This window comes from Sebastes fasciatus, chromosome 8 (assembly GCF_043250625.1).
Source record: "Sebastes fasciatus isolate fSebFas1 chromosome 8, fSebFas1.pri, whole genome shotgun sequence".
Taxonomy (NCBI): Eukaryota; Metazoa; Chordata; class Actinopteri; order Perciformes; family Sebastidae; genus Sebastes; species Sebastes fasciatus.
In genome coordinates, this window is record NC_133802.1 from 17,697,330 (window position 1) to 17,719,863 (window position 22,534).

The 22,534-nt window shown below is 40.3% G+C and overlaps 1 protein-coding gene across 1 annotated transcript; it reads left to right on the forward strand.

Moving 5' to 3' along the window:
- The first annotated feature begins 15,818 nt into the window (after nucleotides 1-15,818).
- Nucleotides 15,819-22,146, forward strand: ren (renin). The gene is made up of 9 exons (XM_074643984.1): nucleotides 15,819-16,051; nucleotides 16,433-16,580; nucleotides 16,964-17,087; nucleotides 18,313-18,431; nucleotides 18,568-18,764; nucleotides 19,231-19,353; nucleotides 19,780-19,921; nucleotides 20,026-20,124; nucleotides 20,611-22,146. The coding sequence occupies exons 1-9, from the start codon at nucleotides 15,975-15,977 to the stop codon at nucleotides 20,770-20,772; spliced, it is 1,191 nt and encodes a 396-aa protein (XP_074500085.1). The 5' UTR covers nucleotides 15,819-15,974; the 3' UTR covers nucleotides 20,773-22,146.
- The last annotated feature ends 388 nt before the right edge of the window (nucleotides 22,147-22,534 follow it).

Below are 22,534 nucleotides of genomic sequence, written 5' to 3' on the forward strand. Positions count from 1 at the left end.
CTGTTTGTTGCTGAGCAGGTTTTGCACAATTGTTTTTTAGAGCTATTTAAAAACCCAACTCTGTAAAGCCGAGGGGGGGGAAGTGTGCAATAAGAACACCGTTCTTGCTTTAGGCACGTCATTTTCACGCTATGTAATTTGTACTGACTGCAGTGTAAATGCATCCATGTGAATATGCTACGCTCAGAGCTAGTGACATAGAATAAAAAGGAAGAAAGACTGCTTATGGTGGTTGGATGGATGGGTACAAAAACACATGACTTTCTATGAGACCGGTGTTCGCGACCGGTGTTTTACTTTGTAAATTACATTAGACGTTTGTCACATGTTTTCCTTATCCTGATGTTACATTGTTTCCGTACGTATTTTACGTAGTTTACCTGCCCAACCATGCCGTTTTTCCTAAACCTAACTAAGTGGTTTTGTTGTATAAACCTAAGTGAGTGGTTTTGTTGTCTCCTGCTGGTACTACACCTTCATACAGTACATGTGTGTAATATTCACTGACACACTATCCTCTGGTGGACAGGCAGGTCCATCACACCGCTGTGATATCTGGTTGGAGCAACCCCTTTCACATTGCAATTTGATACTTTGTTAGTGTAAAAATATAGATTACAGCTGCTTTAAGTAAATATTACTGTGAAGTCCAGTCAGCAAGCCAGCAGTGTGTGTAGCCTACAGGGCAGGCTGAGGCCTTCAGTTACCTTCTTGTGCATGTGAGAGAGATTAGTGCAACACAGTTGAACAGCTGGTCAGTGGAGTTAAGAAAGATTTATTTCTGTTCCACATGAAAAAAATACCCACATGCCCCGACTTTGCACTGCACACACTGTGTTCTTCTCATTGCTGCACATTTTCTGAGTGTGTCAGATCAAGTGTATTGAAAAGCAGTGTTTGAATCTCATGGGAAGTATTGGTTCATTACCAGACAACCTGAGAAGGCTAAGAAACAACTTCAGTTTGTGTAATACAAAGCATATTGACACTATTCAGCAGCTATTTGTAATTCAGAGAAACATCTGAGCGGAACAGTGTTTGTGAAATCATGAGAAACAGACTCATGTACACCTGCAAAGGATCAGATGGCTGGAGGGTTTGTTAAATAATGCAGCAGTTACCAGCTGAATCCTCATATTCCAGATGTCTCGCAGGATACAAGGTTCAAATCCTCTCTTTTAGAGAAATCTGTGATAGATGCAGCGAGCAGCAGTTACATTTTAATGAGCACAATCTTCGCTTCTGGTACATGCAAACAACATTTGCTCATGTGAAATGTGGCAAAACGCATGATGGAAACACATAATTGCCAATATAAAGTGCTCCTTAAGAAGTCTGAAATGGTAATAAGGAATGTCAAAATGTTGGAAGAACAAGGAGAGCGTGGGGATGGGGACGAGAGAGATGAAGAGCTGAAGGAAGATATGGAAACACGGGCCGACTCAAAGACAGCCACAGAACAACAGAATGACAGAAAATTACGTTTGTGACAATGATTTTGACCACTCATTAAAAATTTGGGCGTTGGTGAGGTCATAACTCATAGAAAGTGAGAGTAGGGACGAGGAAGACACACGATGACAAAGCGACATGAGTTGTCATGCGGTGGATGTTGTACTGTGGACCATCCAACCCCCTTCCTTACATAAGACACACGCTTGGCTGCAGGCGTAGAAAACAAGGCCTGTCCCCATGCATTGAGCCTTCCCCTTCACTGGTTCTTAACCATGCAGTACACAACAGGAGCCGACAGTGAGCAATATTGAATTATTCAGGCACAGAGAACATTGCAGCAACGGAGGGAATGGGGCTGAGTTGACTTTAGTCTGGAAAGCAAAGCAATGAGAATTCAAAAAGGCGAAGTTGGTTATTCATGCAAATTCCCAGTGTTTCTCTGTGTGCTGTTTGTTGTAAAAATGTTTATTATGGTGTTCATTATGCATGTCTGCACACTAGTGATACAAGGTAACTGTATTTATTCAAGTCCTATACATAAGTAGCAGTTTGAGGTAAGCGTACTTAATCAATATGTTTATGTTAACAATGGATCGAATTGTATGTGAAAGGTTTTATTCGTAGTGGCAAACCCACAGAGAATTATCACCCCTTAGCGCTGTTGAGTTTTATAGCATCTTTAAGCTAATTTTAGTTCAGTCTCACCACTCTCATAAACATATTTTCGAGATACCGCAGGCAGAGCTAAATGGAGAGTGAATATTGGACTTATATTAAAGCTAGGGTCGGTAATCTTGAGAAACTAACAAGAGTAAGCTAGATTTAAAAAATTACCCAACTGAAAAACCCAGCCCAGTGTTGCCAACTCTTTTCCAATGACAGTAGCTAGCAGCACTAGCTCCAAAAGTCCCTAAATCTAGCAAGAAAGTCACCAAGTTGGCAACACTGACAATCCATCGCTTCAGGCCTCCCTCCAAAGCCACTCCCCCAAAATGATCATAATGAATGTAAACAACGAACATGGCTATTGTTAGTACTCACAGCTGTCAAGCTAGCAGCTTGTGGAAGACTCCGTTGATGTGCAATGAGTGCACGGGCAGATAGGTAGGTAGGTAGACAGGCAGGTAGCCCGTTCAATCATTTCATTTGGGCCGAATGAAATGATTGAACAGGGCTATTATAGTCCTGCTACAGCCACAGATTTTTTTCTTTTATTGTCAGAGCATTTGATGTATTGATTGTTATGAGAATTTCAACAAATATAACAAAACATTTGTACTGAAGAACACTACCGACCCTAGCTTTAATCAAATAGACAGAAATTCATCCACAGCTTGGGAGACATTTCTGAATGGTTCCATAAAGAAGCTAAGGGAAGTGATTGTGTGTGCTCTTTAACGGAGCTACGCTCTCTGTAGTCCAACACAACAAACTCTCCCCGGCTGGCAGTCGCGTCTTCACCATTGTCTTGTGGCAACACGTCATGCAAGCTTTCCAAACGAGACTTCTCCTTGAGCGAGACTCTTTCCATAAAGTTAAACACTTATGATAATAACTGGAGCCTGTCAGTGGCAAAAACAACACATTCTCACTCCTGAATCGCCAAATACCGCCGCTTGGTCAGTGCCCCTCGGCATCGGAGACCGAAGCACGGGGTACCGCTTTTGGACGTGTCAGGGATGCCGTGTCAATGTACACTTGTTACATGCATAGTGTCCTTTCAAAATAAACTTAACAAAATAAACTAACTTGACATTAAGTTCACAGACTAAGGACTGACGATACCAACGAGTCACGTGACTAACGACTGACTTGACAAAATATGTCAACGTTACTTTTAGTTTCACATGTGACACAAACAGCTAGTGGTCTCCTGGTTGAAAGTCTTGTGTTTGTTTGACCCATCCACCAACCCTCCCACCCGCCCTTAACAGACTCACGCTATTAATGCTATGTCATTTGTAACGCGGGAAGGGTGGGTTTACATTGGAGTTAGTTGGTAGCCTGTTTCGTCACATACTGTCGCTAAAGGGTGCCTCTGTGCATCGGTATCCGATGTCAAGGGGTGCTGCCCAATCGGCGGTATTGGACGAGTTGGGAGTGAGACCGGGTTGGCAAAAACAAACACTTTTAGTGGACAATAAATTGACAGTGACAACGTCTACAACACTCTCCCTCAATACTGGACCTATTTCAGAAATTGTTGTCCGTAGTAGTCAGTTACACCCAAAAACATGGGAAAATAAGTTCCATTTTGAAAGTTTACGAAGTTACCCTTTAAGTATTCCCATTTGTTATAATAGTGATGACGATGAATTGAATGAACAATTTTGAACTTCAACTTAAGTAACATTTTGATAGAACAACTCTGTGGTAGGATTTTTTAGTCAAAGAGTATCTTCATTGGGATATTGCCCCTTCAAGGCTCTGATTACGTTTCCTTCACTGGTGCACACACAAACCCATTCTCTGCTGCCACGGTAACACAAGATTTTACCCTGCCGTATTTTATTAGCAGCCACGAGATTCACATCACACAGACCTCATGCTCTGTTTAAAAATATTTCACTGAACAAGATAATGTGTTTTTCTTCCACCTCTAATCGTTATTACAGTGACTCACAGCTACAAATCTCAGCCAGTGAAGCGGACATAAAGTTTTATGACAACTATGAGTTGTTGTTTTCAGCAGGAGACGGCGGATATTCTTTGATGTGGATTTCCTCACACATCACATGTTCGATATTTGTGTTCAGCAGCTTGTAAGGTAACAACTGAATGTAACTACTCACTGCCTTCAGTAAATCAAGCGTCTAACTTGCTCACTTTAGAGAGGCGAAGTCCCTCCCCTTCTGGTGGACCACCATGGGACCTTATTTGGGAATTATTTTTGAAAAAGTAATTAATGGAGAGAGACAAATATTTTTTTGATCCTGTTTGAATCACACATATGATGTTTGTCAATTTAAAAGGTAATTTAGGAAGCCAAGAAAGTCGCAGTCGCAAGTGTAAGAGTGTGAAAATACATAATTAGAAAACACCCAAAAGTGGCGTAGTGACGTCTCTCTCTCAGATGCTAAGATGCCTGTGTGTTTCGTACTGGGATGTACTCACATGAGCAACGGGGTCTCGCTTGTTCTTTCTCTTCCCGGGTGATAAAAAGGCCAGTCGCTGGATAAAACAACTCAGGAAATATAACATTTCATTTGTTCGTAGAAAATAGCTAAGTTAGCTAGCTAGCTAGTGTTGGTGATGTATATTGTGCGAGACGAGAGGTGTAGTTTAATTAAAACGGAATAAAAAAATATTTGTCTCTTGAAGTTGACTACCGTACATATTTTTTCCAAAATAAGGTCCAATGGGGGACACCGGAAGGGGCGGGACCTCGCCTCTCTATTTGTTAAAGGGGCTAAAAATGAAATTCAGAGCATAGCCTATCTGTGATTGAAGGATTGCCTCCACACAGTTCTCAACTTGGCGACACCTGAGCCAGGGCTCGCAGCTAACGGTGTTAACAGCGCGAACAGTGCAAACAACGTCAACAGTGGGGCAGACACATTGGGACTCACACGCACTGACATGCACATGCGCCTCGGATTACAACACACACTGAAGGAGAGTGATTTCATTCTCTGCTCAGGTAGACATTACTTCTCTATATCTTTACATTGCAAATAGTTGTTCGCTGCTATATTAATGCTCTGAATGTCGTATACAGAACCTTTAACGCAAATAAAATCCTGTAATGTGATGATTAATGTTTCTGTTTAGGTTCATATGGACACATTCAAGTCTCCTTTTACACCAAAATTGAACCCATTCTTTAGGATATAAATGTATGTTAATGAGGAGTATGTCCCCTGAAATAAACCATACTCCCACATTTTCTATTTTAATCTCTTTCTATGAAATCTCACGGGGTGTGAATGACAAATAAGGGACATTTCTGCCTTTGAGGCATCCTCAATTCACCTGATGAGGACTGACAGTTTAATAAGTGAAGGCGGAGCTGTATTGTATGTGGGACAGAAATGTATATGATAGATTTTATATTTAGAAAACGCAGTGAAGTGAAAAGAATTCAGTTAACTGGAATAGTGAATCTGTACTGTACTTGTGAGTTTTTATTTAGGCTACTTGCTTTCACTGTAGCTGAGATCGATAGCTGAGAACAGGCATCCAAAAGGTGTTTCATTTGTTCTGAGATGCTGCCACAACTCTCTCCCATCAAACATCACATATCCACATAAACAACGCATATCCTCCTGAGACACACCAACAATGTAATTAAACCTAATTCTTAACATAAGTAGACACTCAAAATATGGAAAAGTAACATGACAAAAACACAAATCCCCTTTGAATGGTTAGTTATCTAAACTCCATCCTCTTAAGTGCCTTGTTCTTTTCATCGGGAAGATTATATGGAGCTGTTTTCTTTTCTCTTTTTCTCTTTTATTTTGTTCTAAATAGAGCATCTGTTTGTTTTACCTTCATGGTAATGCTTTTTATCATCTCTTATGTCTATGATATGCACTCAGTGTCTTTTATGGCCTAAGTTCTTCAGTTTTAATGTAATAAAATGTTTCAAATGCTGATTTAAACCTTGCAGCTATGATCACAACTACTCCATTGCCCTTGTATTCTATATTTGCTAATATAAACACCTGGTAACAGACTGGACTTATGTGTAGAAAGGTAATTTAGCTCACAGCAAGAGATGCTTTGTTATTAAAGAGTCTGGGAGTGATACTGACCAAGCAAAGGAAATATCAAAACACCCACTAAAGTCAGACTACATAAACAGAAGGCCAGGCAGAAAGAAACAAATGATAATACTCAGAAAACCGGCTTTAAAGCAAAGTTACCGTCTTTGAGCTAAAAATAGAGTGAACATCAGCGTGCGTTTTATAAGATGAAAAGCACTCAAAGATGTGAGGATTGGACTGATATGAATCATTTGCTTTTCAACTGATTTTGCTCTGAGCTGAAGTGAGAGTTTTAATAACTGTGTTATGCTTCAAGTGCCAGCTTTTGGGATATTTTTTTATGAGAGCTTACACAACAAAAAATATTCCTCCTCTGTTGTATCACTGGTAAAAAACAATGTGTATAATTGACAAGCCTTAAAGGACTAATTCATCATTTGGGGAAATATGCGCATTTGCTTCCTTGCCAAGAGTGAGATGAGAAGAGTGATACCACTTTCATATCTGTCTGTTAAATATGAAGCCAGGAGACTGTTAGCTTAACGTAGCATAAAGACTTGAAACAGGGGAGAACAGCTAGCTTTGGACAGAGCCTTCTCTTGGTAATAATTACCAAGTGAAATGTTATGAAGTTTGGTCTCATAGATTCTTAAATCTAACTATAAAGTAAGGAATATCTGTCTGTCTGTCTGTCTGTCTGTCTGTCTGTTTGCCTGTGTGTCTCTGTGTATGTTTGTGTGTCCTTTGCGTATCTCAAGAACCGTTCATTCGATCTACTTCATACTTGGCGGGTGTATTGTTGGTGACCCAAGGGAGTGCAGTGTCAAATTTGGTGTAATTTGGACACTCAATATGTTCAAGACTAATACATTTTGAACAAGGAAGTGAACAGCGGTCTGTCCGAACACTTCTTCTCTTCCCTGGAGTCAACGAGCGACGAGCGGTTCTTCTGTCTGTCTCTTCTTCGATTTTCTTGTCAACTGTTCATTGACTTCAAACTTGGCGGGTGCATTGCTGAGGACCCAAGGAAGCGCAGTGTCGAGTGTGAAGTTGAAGTCTGGATGAGCGGTTCTCAAGAAAGCTGCAAGCAGCAACACCGGAGGCCAAGCTATCGGCCCGTTCTCAACAAGCACGTTTTGAACAGACATTGCACTACTGCTGTATATAAAGAAACATAACATAAAGTAAATGCTCCTACTGTTTTTTATAATGAAAATGTGCTATGCCATTGATTTACTGTGATGTGTTGTCTTGTGTTGCGTTGTTTATATATCTAAAGAGCACTAATTAGCATGTTATATTGTGTTTAAAACCATACATGCTGAATTTGAGATGTCATGACGGTCGCCACTCTATCTAAGATTAACATCATTGTTCTCCATTTTATTCTTCCAACAGTTTTGTTTTCCGGCTGTTTTGTGTTTTGAGGTAAAACTGTATTGCTGGGAAATGCAGTGCAAAGCAACAAAGCATTTATTACCAAAATGAAGGAAAAACAATTATGGTCTTCAAGACAACAGAGAAGACAACAATAGAAGTGATACAATGAGACATTTCCATGAGATGAGTCAGCCCTTTATTGTGAACACTACAGAGAGGATGTTTGGTGGGTGTGAGGATATGGACGCTTGTTGACCAGGAAGTCACAAAGCTAAGCAATTAGAGGAGGATGCTTTTTTTAATAAGGATATCCTGTGCACACAATCCTGTCATGTGATCGACCACTTTGAGAGAGCTGACTCCTATTAGATATTACCTTTGTTCACTACCACACACATATAGACAATATTAGATTAATAATTAGTGCATTAAATGAATTTATTTCCACAGAGTGAAAGAAGGAAAGAATCCTGCACACTGTTGATCACTTCTTCTCGTTTTATGAATGAGGTTTCGGTCCTCAGATTTTCACAAGTCGAGTTTTTAAACTTATGCTCATTTGTCAATAAGATTTAAATGTGTGCAAGAGCATGTTGTAAATACATGTTGACCAATAAAGTCCTTATAACCTTAAAGTTGCATTTCTTGTTTTTTGTTTGTTTGTTTTTTTCTTCTTGGGAAGAGCAAAACAAGCTGAAAGTATTTCTGTTCTATATTTAAGTAAATACCACGATGTAAAAACAATTCAAAACTCTACTTAAGTTAAAGTGCAATACTATTATTAGTAGGGCTGTCAAAGTTAACGCGATAATAACGTGTTAACACAGATTCTTTTCAACGGCACTAATTTCTTTAATGCATTAACGCAAATTGCAATTTTTTTGGTTGTAGCGGGCTCAGTTGGAGAAGATAAGGAGGTTAAATCACTCTTCAAACTTACGCTAAATCTTGGCGAGGAAAAACTGTCGTGGCCATTTTCAAAGGGGTCCCTTGACCTCTGACCTCAAGATATGTGAATGAAAATGGGTTCTATGGGTACCCACGAGTCTCCCCTTTACAGAAATGCCCACTTTATGATAATCACATGCAGTTTGGGGTCATAGTCAAGTCAGCACACTGACACACTGATGTTGTTGTTGCCTGTTGGGTTTGAGTTTGCCATGTTATGATTTGAGTATATTTTCTATGCTAAATGCAGTACCTGTGAGGGTTTCTGGACAATATTTGTCATTGTTTTGTGTCGTTAATTAAATCAATAATAAATAAAGACATACTTTTCCATAAGGAAAGCATATTTGCCCACTGCCATGTTGAAAAGAGTAGTAAATACTTGACAAATCTCCCTTTAAGGAACATTTTGAACAGATAAAAAATGTGTGATTAATTTACGATTAATCTCGATTAACTAGTTTAATCGATTGACAGCCCTAATTATTAGCAAAACGTATCAAAAGTAAGTGCAGAACGGCCCCAGTCATTATAGTGTTTGTTAATTATTACTGAACCATCATGTAAGAAGCATTTTAATGTTGTAGCCCACTTTACATACTGTTGGGCAGTTTAATCTGTAACAATGCATACTATTTATAAAATGATCATAGGTTTTGTATGTAGAATCTTAATCTGCAAAATCACTAGTAAATATAGCAGCTTTAATTCAACAGATGACATGTAAATGAAGACGAGGGAAACAAAATAACTGCACCTAACTTTGAATTTTGGTCTCAAATGAGCATTTATTTGTTACTCGTAGTACTAACACTGGCCTACAGAGGGTTCTAACAATGCAAAATGTGATATCATAACATAGCAGTGTATGAGATCAGATGTAGGAGGCCACAAGACCACAGACTCGGTAGGCCATATGTCCAGTTTATGAATTGAAAATAAGCAGCACGTATGGGCCCACTGTTGACATGTTAATTTTTGTTTGACAGTGAACACATATTTGACATGATCGTTTAAACAAAGCAACTTAACTGCCAGATCTCTCTATAAGGCCTGGAATATGTTCTGATTGCCGGCAGCCTGAGTGGCTTTGTTTTTTATATTAGCCAGACTTTGATGTACAGAACAGTTGGCTTCACAGAGCTCTGTGCTGTGGCTGTGCTCTCTCATTTATTGAATCATTTTGGATCCACTGCTGCCACCGCTGTGTGTCTTTTTATATCAGCTGGCTGCAATTCGTATCTTTATCTTGGGATGCTGTGCACAAAGCTATAAAGACACGCACACAAAACCATGCACACATACTCTCGTACTGGCCACACACGGTTTTCGTTTCTCAATTTAAATGTTTGTCATCATCACTGCTGCAGTACGTTATTAAATGTATTTGACATATATTTATTTTTTTCGAATGCATATTTTTGATACAAGTCTTTTAGCTCAGCATAAGAGGAAGCCACACTGCTTTTCACTGTGCATACTGTTTGTGTGTGTGACAATAAATCCTTGAATCCTGGTAGTATTTTTACAGTGAGAACCACAGCCAAGTGTGCAGAAGTATGCATTGCACCAGCAAACTGTATAAATGAATGGCATAATGACGTAACTTGTCAACAAGATGTTCGAGGCAAACAAGTAGCAATCAGAGCTACTAAACAGTAATGAGGCCATCCACATGTACATTACATTGTGACTGCGGGCCTGCTGTTGTTAAATATTCATGGGTCCAGGTGATGGATTGGCACACTTTGTTGCGTCTCAAACACCGAGCAGCAAAACGAGCGCGGTTGCCATGGTTTCTCTAGTATTCACCAGATGTTTTCTGTCTTTTGTGGCGTACCTGTTTCCTAATAGAGCTCCCTGGGAATCGAAGTGCATCTTCACGGGACACAAACCAGATATTTTCACGTGCTATCTCTCTAGATAAGCCGTAGATTACACACATGCACTCACCATGTAGTGTGATGTGACTTGATTGGCAAATATAGATCACTGGTTAACCTTATTTTACTGTACAACTGACCTTTAATCATTGTGTTCTTAATGTATTTTTCTTGATTTAGTCTGGATATACAGACTCGTTTCATTAGATTTACCTCCTTTTCTAGACCAGAGGCTGAATGTGGTAGCTTTTATTTCTGTGCAGCAAATATAATCACTTAATTTAATTTAGTTTTTCTTCTTATTTTTCGTATTACATTTTTATACCTTATTTTATATTTGTTTTATTTTTATTTGAGATATAATGGTTTTCATTTTGACATGTGATTCTTTATATATCCTCAAAGTTTGTACCTCCACACCTTTTTTTTTTTTTTTCGATTAGTTCAAATTATATGCACCTGACACTATTTACCGTTTGAAGAGCGGTTGGACAATAACAATAGGCCTTTTTCACAAAGGATATTACAGTATGACATGTAATTATAGGAAAAACACAGGTGTAAATAATAAAATTAATGATGGCTCAATCCCATTTAGCTGTTGCAGCTTGTTACGCTTGCATTAAAGGATAACGCTTGTTATATTCTTTATTTTTTCCAACAGTGTCTCAGTATTTCTCAAAATGACCCAAAACTTTTTGTGACACTCTAACCTATTTATTCCAGCTGAAGACATAAATCTTAATAAAATCCCGCCTCTAATCTTTTTCTAAAGGGTCTCAAATATATGGTTTCATTTTAGTATTATTTTTAGCAAAAATTACTCAACAGGACTAAATACTACATTTGTTGCTGTTTTCTGCTGTGGATTAATACACATTTTGTGTGCAACAGAGTACTTACGGTAGCAGGACGGTGTATGTGAGATCAACTCAAAATAAACTCAGTGCTTATCTTCATCTTCATGCAGATTGCAACCAACTGAGTACCCCTCCGCTCACTCCTCCCTTTCCAAGACTGCGGTAGCATGAGCCGCCGCAAAAATGTGGAAACACCGTTGGCCTCGCTCAGAGGCCATGCTTACCATATTAACACTACTTTAGGAGCAACGGAAGTCAGACAGTGGCAGGCGGTACCACGGTTTTACACTCTGCCACTCACTTTACCGCAGTTTCACAAGCGTGTCGGAGAACTATGATGACATTCAGGTAACGTAAAAAACGTGAAAGGCTCTCTCTAGAGCCAGAGTTTGGTTTGTCCGTTCTAGGCTACTGTAGAAACATGGCGGACTCCGGGAAGAGGACCCGCTCCATATGTAGATATGAAGGGCTCATTCTAAGCCAACAAAAACATAACAATTCTTAGTTTTAGGTGATTATACAGATACGTAGATATTCTGAAATCCTACGCGCTGTTCCTTTAATGAAGGAACATAACTCAGTGCAACAATGTTGCTCACCGGTGTGTTTTTAACAGTTTTTGGGAGGTCTATATCACCACAGGAACAAGGCGTTGGATACACAGAAAAAACTTGTTAGTGAAATCAATTAATTGTTGATTTGGGATTTGTTGATAGTGAGAAAATTATAAAATATCACAAGACTTATCCTTTAAAATATACATACAGTAAATGTGAACTTCAAAGGACTACTTTTTACTATGCAAACTAATTTACCACTAGTTGTTTTGAATATAGCTCAACTTTAAAATGATAAAACAAACAATTCTAACAAAGTATTCTAAACTGGATTAAATTGTCTGTTACACATTTCCCGTCTAGATGTCGGTTCAGACATAGTCATAGAAATACAACAATATGTGAATAATTTGGATACACACACACACACACACACACACACGCACGCACACGCGCACACACACACACACACACACGCACACACGCACACACACACACACACACACACACACACACACACACACACACACACACACGCACACACACACACACACACACACACACACACACACATACCAAGGGGTACAGACCGACTCCCTCAGGTGAATCTGGTCTGCTCTCAGCTTTGTCCTGAAGTCCAATGCTGCTCTCTGCTGGTCAATAGGAGCAATTCTGCATGTTTACTCCTTAAAAAAAAAAAGGCCAAATCATAAACAATCGTGGTAAATGAAAACACTGATGTATTCTGATATATCAGCCAACAGCATTACCCAGGGTGCTCTTGGGGATGGATTTCATATGTTCGCACATACAATATGTTTTTAGTGCACCCTTTGGTCTCAATTTCTACATATTTTACCTCCTGTGGTGAAGACTGTCCCACATAGTCCCACATGTTTTCATACATATTGTCTCCAGATGTAATCACAGTCTTGTCCTCTCAAATTTGGAGTTCATTGGCTTCATATTAAAAAACATAACCGACGATAAAAACAGGGACTAAATGATTGTTCCCTGCTTTTTCTGCACTAGTTGTATGAGGCAGCTGCTTGGAAGCCAAATATATATAAACCCAAAACATAACAACAAAATGTTTCATTTTGTGGCTCATAACAGCTGGTTAGGATTTAAAGTTGAGTGGTTGGGAGTTAGGCTTATTGGTGTGAGTGATAACTTCCCACAAGTCTCATTTCCTGCAAACAAACACAGCTCTGCTTCATATCTCTCTTATCATGATAGATAGCGCTCAGCCCGACAAGATCTTCTGCCTCTGATGTGTGTCTGTCAGCAGAGACTCATTTGAGGTTTGGTATGTTGCACCTTTATCAAACACCTCCGCTTTTATAACCACAATTTACTTTAGTTTATTTTCATGACCATTTTGTACAGTCGAGCCAAGTTTTGACTTGACAGGTAGACCCCCGCAAGGAAATATTAATGACACTAAAAACAATATGAAGCTAAAAAAAAAATCATATTTCAGGATTTCTTCATTTCCCATGCCCACCAGTGGAGTGGACTCACTGGAAAGGTGGAAGGCCATGCAGGAGTGACGCATGGGTCCCTCCAGGCAGTGTGGGAAAGAGACTTTAGTCAAGCAGGTCAAGAGTCAGATGTCTGAGAGATTGTCCCCGAAATGTGCTGTTAAAACCAGCCTGTAAGACCTAATTACAGGACTGACACGGTAGGTTTACTGGCCTCTTATGAGGAAAATATGTTATTGCACTAAACAACATGTTTTTTTTATATTATGGAGAGATCAACTGACTATGTGTAATGTGAAAGGGATTGCTCATAGTCATGTACCCACAGAAATTATCATCCAACAAAGCTTCTTAGCCCCTTTCACCTCATTGTTGTGGTTTCCTGGCCCACAATGTTACTGTTTCTTCACTCTCAATGCTCTCATGAGCCTCATTAGCAGTTTTAATGTATAAGCTCTGATGAACCCACTGTATGCTACCTGACCAGTACCAAACAGCACATTGACGAAGTCAGCAACAAGCTCAGGCTGTTCTCATACACCATCCATAGCAACTGCATACCTACAAAAAGTAATGCACTGTAATTCATATATATCCCACAAAATCAATTTGTATGTAATCCACATAAGTGTGAACCAGGAAGTATAAAGAGCGACAAACTCTGTGCAGGGGGGAGGTCGGGTGGATCTCTGGACTTTTGCCCAGGAAAACAACATTTGTCCCCGTGTGAAAGAGGGCAACATTGATTTATTTGTCACGTAACTTCTGTACTTAAGTTATGTTACTTCTGTAGTTTTTTTTAACCCAAACCACAATCTTTCCCTAAACCTAAGTAGTTTTGTTGCCTAAACCTAACCGAGTTGTTTCCTGTGAAGACGTTATGTGTTGCTCCACATGAAAATTAAGAATAACTTTTGGTACGATATCATACGAACCGTTGTATGAGAATATGTAAATCATGATACAGGGGTTACGATACAATATATTAGGATATACAGTATTGCGATACTGTAGGTAAGTCGATATATTGCGATTTTTTAAAAACACCACCATATGCTTAAAATCTGAGTAAAAAAAGTTGACTTTTGTTATGCAATCTTTTTTAGAACAGTAGGATCTGCATTTGCATTTATCACAGTCCCTGTAACATCCTGCATCATAGCACTACTTTGAGAGGGCACACACACTGAGAAGGTGCACCTCTATGCAAACAAAATAAAGTATCGACTGAGTTAATTTTTGCATGTAAACTATTAATTAAAAATATTAGATTTTTTCGATATTTTTTTACACCCCTCGTGTACAGTGTGTTTTTAGAGCTTTTACACTGTAAACATATGCCTGCTACACAAAAAAAACAACGCTATGAGAGTGTTGAGAGTGAACCAAAACAGTAAAGCTGCGAGACAGACAGCTAAAGAATGAGCTCAAACTCGACCTAAACTCCGTAAAGTCCAGGGGAGCTGCAGGTCAAAATAGAGGCCATTTTAATGCATTTATATTCATGAGATCAAACAGTGCTGTTGTCCTCAGTGCCTCTAAATTGTGCGTAACCACTCTATCATATTCTGGAAGGAGTAGCGGCTGACCTCTGACTTCTGCTATGACTGTCTGAGCTTGTGCCTGACGTGGACCCCCACATAATCTCCTGCCTCGCCTGGGTGGTCGGTACAGTACCAAAACACGACCCCAACCTGACAGGCCAGATACTGTGGGATTCCTCCCTGCGTTAAACCCAATGGGAACCAGCGCAGAATGATTAGGTGTCAAGAGGTACGGTACAACAACACGGTACACTGCCATTCTCCTGCATAATGCTTAACACACTAAACATGGGCCCCATCTCCTGCTAACCTTTCTAAGACCTTGAACTGCACCTACAGATGTGTCTTGTCTTTCCCCCTCACTTTGTTTATGCAAGAATCAACACTGAAGTGGTGCACAAGCTGCAGAGAGAGGAGAGAAGAAGTCCTGAGCAGAGGGTCAACTCAGAGGTGTAAAAGCTGTCTGCTTTACAGATAAGGAATCGATGGCTGTGGGAAAAAGAGACAAGACGGGCTAAATGTTATCAACTGCAGAACAATCCGCATTTTAACAAACAGCCATTTTATAAAATCATCTAGTGAAGGAGATACAGATTAAATAAGTGATGCTTTATAGAGCACAGTCTGCAGCAGCTGAGATGTAAAATGAGTTGAGTTTGGTAAGCAACGTCCCACTAATCTGCCCTGACAGCTCAGAGCATCTTTCAATCCCTCTAAAGCTTCTCACAGCCCTGCAGACGAGGGGTCCATCCTACCGACGTCAGCAATCTCAGGGTCCCTGTTTTCTGTCTTCAGTGTTTTTTAAGAGGTCAAAGTTCAGACCTGTCACTGGGACCTGTTTATCACAGCAGGGGTTGTGTGACCAAGCCAGGAGGGTAGAGGGGGTTGGGCGGAGGGAAGTGGAGCTTGTTCTCAAGTGGTCACCCCCAGCAGATCTCCCGGTCAGAGTCAGTGGCCCATGGGTGAGGAGCGCAGGGTATAAAGAGAGTCGAGGGTCAAGACAGCAGAGAAAGACAGAGAGAGAGAGAGAGCAGCAGCAGCTTTCATAACAGATTTAATAAGCGTGGAATATTCACAAAGCCAGGAGAATCAACTTTGCATAAACAGGCTTCATCGCTGGTCTGTATTTTACGCCTGTCATCAGAGAATCCACCATGGCACTACTGATGAATTACTGGATGTGGTTGGTTGCTCTATCCTCGACAGTGACCTCGAGCCATGCCTTGAGAAGGTGAGAAGTTTATTCCTTTATAAATTACCGCAGCGAGGGTTTACTATATTCACACAAGAGAAAAAGTCCTGCAGCACAAAAGTGACAACAAAACAAATGAGGACATGAAAACAAATGTGTTTTATTGGTTCATTATAAAAGCTTATGTTTTCAGCACTGCCTTCACATGTGTTTTTGTTCATTTTTCTGGCTGGGCGCTGAGAGGAAAGCAGTCTGTGCTTTATTAAAGTCTCATTGTTGTACTGGGATGATGACCAGGCATATGTATCAGATGTATAGCATGGAAATATAACTCTATATAGCATTAATTCAGTCATCACGAAATGCGGATCCTAGTTTCTGTCACCTGAAGATGAATTTTACCATTTGTACTGTTCCCAGAATCTCCCTGAAGAAGATGCCATCTATCAGAGAGACACTGAGGGAGATGGGTGTCTCTGCAGAGCAGGTCATGACTGAGTTGGCCCAGAAGAGCACAGACGACAACAACAACGGCACTGTTCCCACACCTCTAACCAACTACTTGGACGTGAGACAATTGTCTATTATATATTTAAAGGAGCATTTCTAAAACATCTTGTGATGAAGGTCATGCATTTAGTTGGAAATCCAAATGTGTGAATCGAAGGTAACTGAATTTGCTGTTTCAGCCTTGAAAACAAAAGCAGACTTTAGCCTTGATGGTTAAATCAGATGTTCATCCAAGAGGCTTCAGCACTTCTCTTGGAGAATAGAAACGTCTTCAAGAGTGAAACAGCAGATCCAATTTCCTCTGGATTGATACTTTAAAATATTCTTTGTGTGTCATACTCAAGTTTTCAAAGAAATATTCAACAACAACATCAAAACGGCATAGGAAAGGCTGGTTTCGGAAAGTAATAAATTAACATTTTTACTGTTTATCTCTAATAGACTCAATATTTTGGGGAAATCAGTATCGGCTCTCCTGCCCAGATGTTCAACGTGGTGTTTGACACGGGCTCAGCCAACCTGTGGGTGCCCTCGCAAAGCTGCTCACCTTTCTCCACTGCCTGTTGTAAGTGTCCATCTCCAATAATAACATGAATAACAATAATGACAAAATAACAATTAATTAAAGCTGCAATCAATAATTATTATTATATATATATATATTTTATAACAATGCATCAAATGACAATGTGAAAACAATGTGACTGTACGAAAGATAATGATGTATCCACAGAGAATCATCACCTGAATCTGCAGCTCGGCTCGACAAGTTTCAGCTCATTATATAACTGTCAGCAGCTATACTGTAACTTTAGGCTACTGTTTTGCTTCACTCTCACGATCTCATAACAGCTGGGCAGCTGTTTTCAATGGAAAAAGCTCTAATGAATGACTGTACAGACACAGTTAGCGACTAGCTGGCGAAAAAAGTGGAGCATTTAACAGCTAAACAGTCAGATATTTCCCCGGGAGGATCATATAAAGATGGACGAAATGACAGCTTCCCATAAGTGAGGCCAAAACATCTGGCTCGCCCCCTGGTGGCTGGCTGCAATATAGGCCATAAATCGTGCCCCTCCATGTTAAAATAAAAACAAATAAATTTTTCCCATAGATGTTTTCTGTCATTTTAGGTAGTTCTTATCACTCTGATGTAGGTTCAAGTGTTAATTTTTCTGATAAGTTTAGTTTTGATTAGTTATTTAATGCTATAAAAAGGGGTTGAGACGTCATGATTGACAGCTGTGATTGACAGCTGTGATTGACAGCTGCTCTGAGTGAAGTAGTTGCGAAGGCTCGGGAATTGTAGGAGAGGAGATGTTAGTTTAACTTTCCATAACCGTCACCAGTCTGTGTAACGGAACATGTGTCAATTTGATCATAAATGTATTTATAGAGATATCATGGTTAGTTGTTGTGTCTTTCTAGCCAAATAGCTACCGTGGTGCTAACATAGCAGCTAGGTGGCTCACGCTAGCAGGCTGCGGCTGTGCTCGGCTCTTGGTTGGCTCTGGCAGGTGTGTGGGCGGGACCTCGATACCGCGGTCCCAAGCCACCCGATCATTACTGCGCAGACTCTGGCTCCAAATTACGTCAAAATCTCAAATTGGCATCTCCCGTATATGGGATAATTTGGCTTCACTTTTGTACAGTGGGAGGAAGTGGAGATGCGTCTTTCATCTATATAGTCTGGAAAACAAAAAACCTGTATAAACATATACATTGAATGTTCAACAAAGCTTCCCAGATACACAGTTGTTTCACGACTCAAATGAATTTTGAACTTTTAGTTACTCACAACAGGTACGATGCCTCCAAGTCTCGGACTTACGTTGAGAACGGAACTGGGTTTTCCATCCAGTACGCCTCTGGAAACGTCCGAGGATTTCTGAGCGAGGATGTGGTCGTGGTGAGTTCATAAATAACACCTCATAAAAAGATAAAAGGGTGTTTAGTTTCTTTCTTTTTTTTAACTTAAATTGCTGCTTTTTAGTGCCGCTCACGGGCTACACTTCCAACCTTTGATCCTCAGCTTGTTTATGCAGGTTGGTGGTATTCCTGTGGTGCAGGTGTTTGCTGAAGCGGCCTCTCTTTCGGCCATGCCTTTCATCTTTGCCAAGTTCGATGGGGTCCTGGGGATGGGTTACCCCAACGTAGCTATCGATGGCATCACCCCCGTGTTCGACCGCATCATGTCTCAGCATGTCCTCAAGGAGGAGGTGTTCTCTGTCTACTACAGCAGGTGGGTTGAGTCCACTGACACCCTCTAGCTTCTACGTAAGTAGCTTCTAAGTCATTTGCTTCTATGTCATTATCTATGAGCTGTCAGCTCTACAGAAGAGAACATTTTATTTAGATTAATAAGATAATTGGAACAAAATGTATTCAGCTATTGGCAGGAAAATTTAGATTATGCAGAACATCTGTTAAATAATTGCTTTTCTTACTCGGCGAATTAAGACTAGAGCTGGTTTTGGATATGAATGAGACGAGGGTGTTTTGAGAAAATACTTCTTCATTTATTATGCTCAGTTATGTCCAGAGGAAACCAGTTGAGGAAAGATGATGATTGATTCCCGGAGATGTTTCTGGGAAAAGAGAGGTCATTGGACTGAACTTCAGCTGCGGGGGCATGTAACCACAAAAGTGACAATGAGAACATGCGTAGCAAATGTGGGCTTGATGGGTGAATCCTTTATTATCTTCAGGGACCCAAAACACTCCCCGGGTGGAGAGCTGGTCCTCGGTGGCACTGACCCAAACTACTACACTGGAAACTTTAATTATATGGACACCAGAGAGACGGGCCAATGGGAAGTTACCATGAAAGGGTAAGATTTTTGCTTCATACATCACACAGACCTTCAGACCTTCAGAGTGAGGACATTTTGGCCAGTCCTCACCTTCGGACAGACATTTCAAGGCCTGATTGTGGGTTCAGACTTGGTTTTAAGGTTCAGGTTAGAATTAGGTTTAGGTTAAGGTAAGGGTAAGGGATTGGGTCAGGCATTTAGTTGTGGTGGTTAAGGTTTGGGTAAGGGTCTGGGGAATGCATTATGTCAATGAGTGTCCTCACAAAGATAGCAGTACACGGCTGTGTGTGTGTGTGTGTGTGTGTGTGTGTGTGTGTGTGTGTGTGTGTGTGTGTGTGTGTGTGTGTGTGTGTGTGTGTGTGTATGTGTGTGTGCGTGTGTGTGTGTGTGTGTGTGCACCCATTGAGGAAACAACGTATTTTATTTTCCACCTCATTCTTTCAGTGTTTCCGTGGGGATGGAGATGCATTTTTGTGCGGAGGGCTGCACAGCTGTGATCGACACTGGCTCCTCCTACATCACAGGCCCGGCCTCCTCTGTGTCCTCGCTGATGAAAACCATCGGAGCACAGCTGGATGAGAGTGGAGTACGTTTTTACTCACGCAACATGGTTCCCCACTAAAAAATGTTTGTCTGTAAAAAATCTAATTCATGACCCATCATCACCCTTTGATCTGTGTTATTCATCAGTACAAAGTCAACTGTGACTCTGTCAAGACATTGCCGAGTGTCACTTTCCACCTGGGTGGCCAGGAGTACTCACTCACTCATGAGGATTACATCTTATGGGTAAGCAGGAGGCTGGGTACTGAATCATTTTCATATAAACATACAAGTACAGTACAATTACTTTAATACAATTTCAGGTACTTTTTGATGTTACTTTATACTTCTACTCAACTACATTTATGTTACAGCTGCAGTTTATAAGACAAAATAACACATGATGAATATATAAAATATGTTATAATGGGCTACCACACAGGTGTTTTCAGTTATGTGGCTGAGTAGACTTGTTCAAATTGCTATGTGCTGGGATTTATGTGGAATTACTTTGTACTGAGAAAAGTTAATTTACCACACTGGAAGAGGACCATTATTACAATTTTTATTTTAACACTTTTTGACACTTTAAGTGTATTTTGCCGATAAAACTTCTGTAATTTTACTGAAGTAGACTTTTGAATGCAGAACATTTACTTGTAGTTGCTACCTTAAGTTGCATAAATGATCTCTGTGGCTTATGATGAAAGTGCCTTTTCTTTGCGGTTCCAGCAATCACAGATCGAAGGGGACGTCTGCACCGTCACCTTCAGGGGCTTGGATGTGCCGCCCCCTACAGGTCCCATCTGGATTCTGGGAGCCAACTTCATTGCCCGCTACTATACAGAGTTTGACCGTCGCAATAATCGGATAGGTTTTGCTACAGCAGTCTGATGGGAAGTCACGTCAGCCGTGTTGCTCTGTTTTCTTTTTCTCTATCTTTGCTGCTATCTCCTCTTTGTCCAGTCCTCCCTTCCAGCCCAGTCACACAGTACTTCATGAAATAGTCACGAAATTTAATGTATTGATTCATGTACATAGATATTAATTTCCCATTTTTTTCATGATGGTCAGCACAAAATCAATTCTTATGTAATTCACGTACTTGTGATGTATAAACAGCAGTGAACGCCGCGTAGGGCAACCCGTTCTCACTCCCAACTCGTCAAATACCGTTGTTTGGTAAGTGCCCCTCGGCATCAGAAATCGAAGCATGGAGGCACCCTTTAGCAACAGTATATGACGAACGAGGTTTGGTTTCGGAGAAAGCGATGTAGTATTAATAGTGTCAGAGTCTGCTAATGTTGGGCAGGACGGGTGGTGGATGGGTCAAACAAATACAAGACTTTCAACCAGGAGACTGGTGTTCGTATCCTGTGTGAAACTAAAAGTAATGTTGATTTATTTTGTCACGTCAGTCTTTAGTCACGTGACTCGTCAGTATTGCCCCGTGAGTCACGTGAGTCGCTGGTCAGCAAAGTTAACGTCAACCACAACCGTTTCCTAACCCTAACTAAGTGGTTGAGTCTCCGACGCCGAGGGGCACTAACCAATCGACGGTATTTGACGAGTTGAGAGTGAGAATGTGTTGCGTAGGCAGGAGGTCGGGGTGGATGGGTGTGTCGAAAAACACCAGACTTTTGCCCAGGAGACCGGTGTTCGTACCCCGAAAACCTGTGAAACCAGAAGTCAGCATTTATTTATTTGTCACGTAACATTCATACTTGAGTTATGGTTATTTTGACCCAAACCATGATCTTTTCCTAAACCTAACTAAGTTGTTTTATTTTGAAAAGACTGGAGCAGAAATTGACACGTGCGTCACATGTTGCTGGACATTCGTAAGAAAACACGTGAAAAATACTTTGTCGTAAGTCGTGCTGAGGGTCACAAAATAAAAGGGAAATTCGTGTACATGTGCACAAATTAATAAGATTACATTTTGTGACTATTTCATGAACTTCCCTGAGACTGTGTTGTCCCTTCAGTTGCCTTTTATGATATGACCGAACTACATCTGTTTTTTTAAAAATGGTAAAGAAGAGTGCACATTAATGAATATCATCCTCCCATTTCTTGCAAATCCTGCTTTCGTATAATTTGTACCAGTTGCAACGAACACCTTCTAAACTCTTTCTATTATTATTTATAAGCATTTTACAGCAAATGCAAAGTATCTGTGTGTGTGTGTGACTCTGCTGATAATTATCATGCAGCAAACCTGTATTGTACTGACGTAACAAGAATAAACTTGTTTACTGGGGTTTAAATTCGACTCGAGCCAGACTTCATTAATGGCTGCATTGTTTTCGTAAAATGCTTTTTTGTGACCATGTGAAAGTCAAGTTGAAAACAGATTGCTCCAGCAGATTTAATCAGCCACACCAGAGCAGTCACGGAAATATCAGTCATTGTTTATAAGATGTTTTGTACAAGCATCCTTATTTTTAGCTAAAGAGGTAAAACAAATGTGTGTCCAAACACATTTATCTCATGTGTGGCAGTCATGTGCTGCACAGTGTGGTACGAAAACTTTTTTTTCTTAGTCTTTAGTTACCAACAGTTACTGTAGGAGTGAGAGCCGGATATACTGTAGTATCACAGTTAAACAAAATCATCCTTTTTCTAGTTTTTATGCAGCTTGTGATCTGACACT

Coding starts and splice junctions, on each gene's coding strand:
- ren (XM_074643984.1), top strand. CDS start 15,975: ATGGCACTACTGATGAATTACTGGATGTGGTTGGTTGCTCTATCCTCG. Junction 16,581..16,963: donor CTCTAACCAACTACTTGGAC/GTGAGACAATTG, acceptor TATCTCTAATAG/ACTCAATATTTTGGGGAAAT. Junction 18,765..19,230: donor TTCTCTGTCTACTACAGCAG/GTGGGTTGAGTC, acceptor TATTATCTTCAG/GGACCCAAAACACTCCCCGG.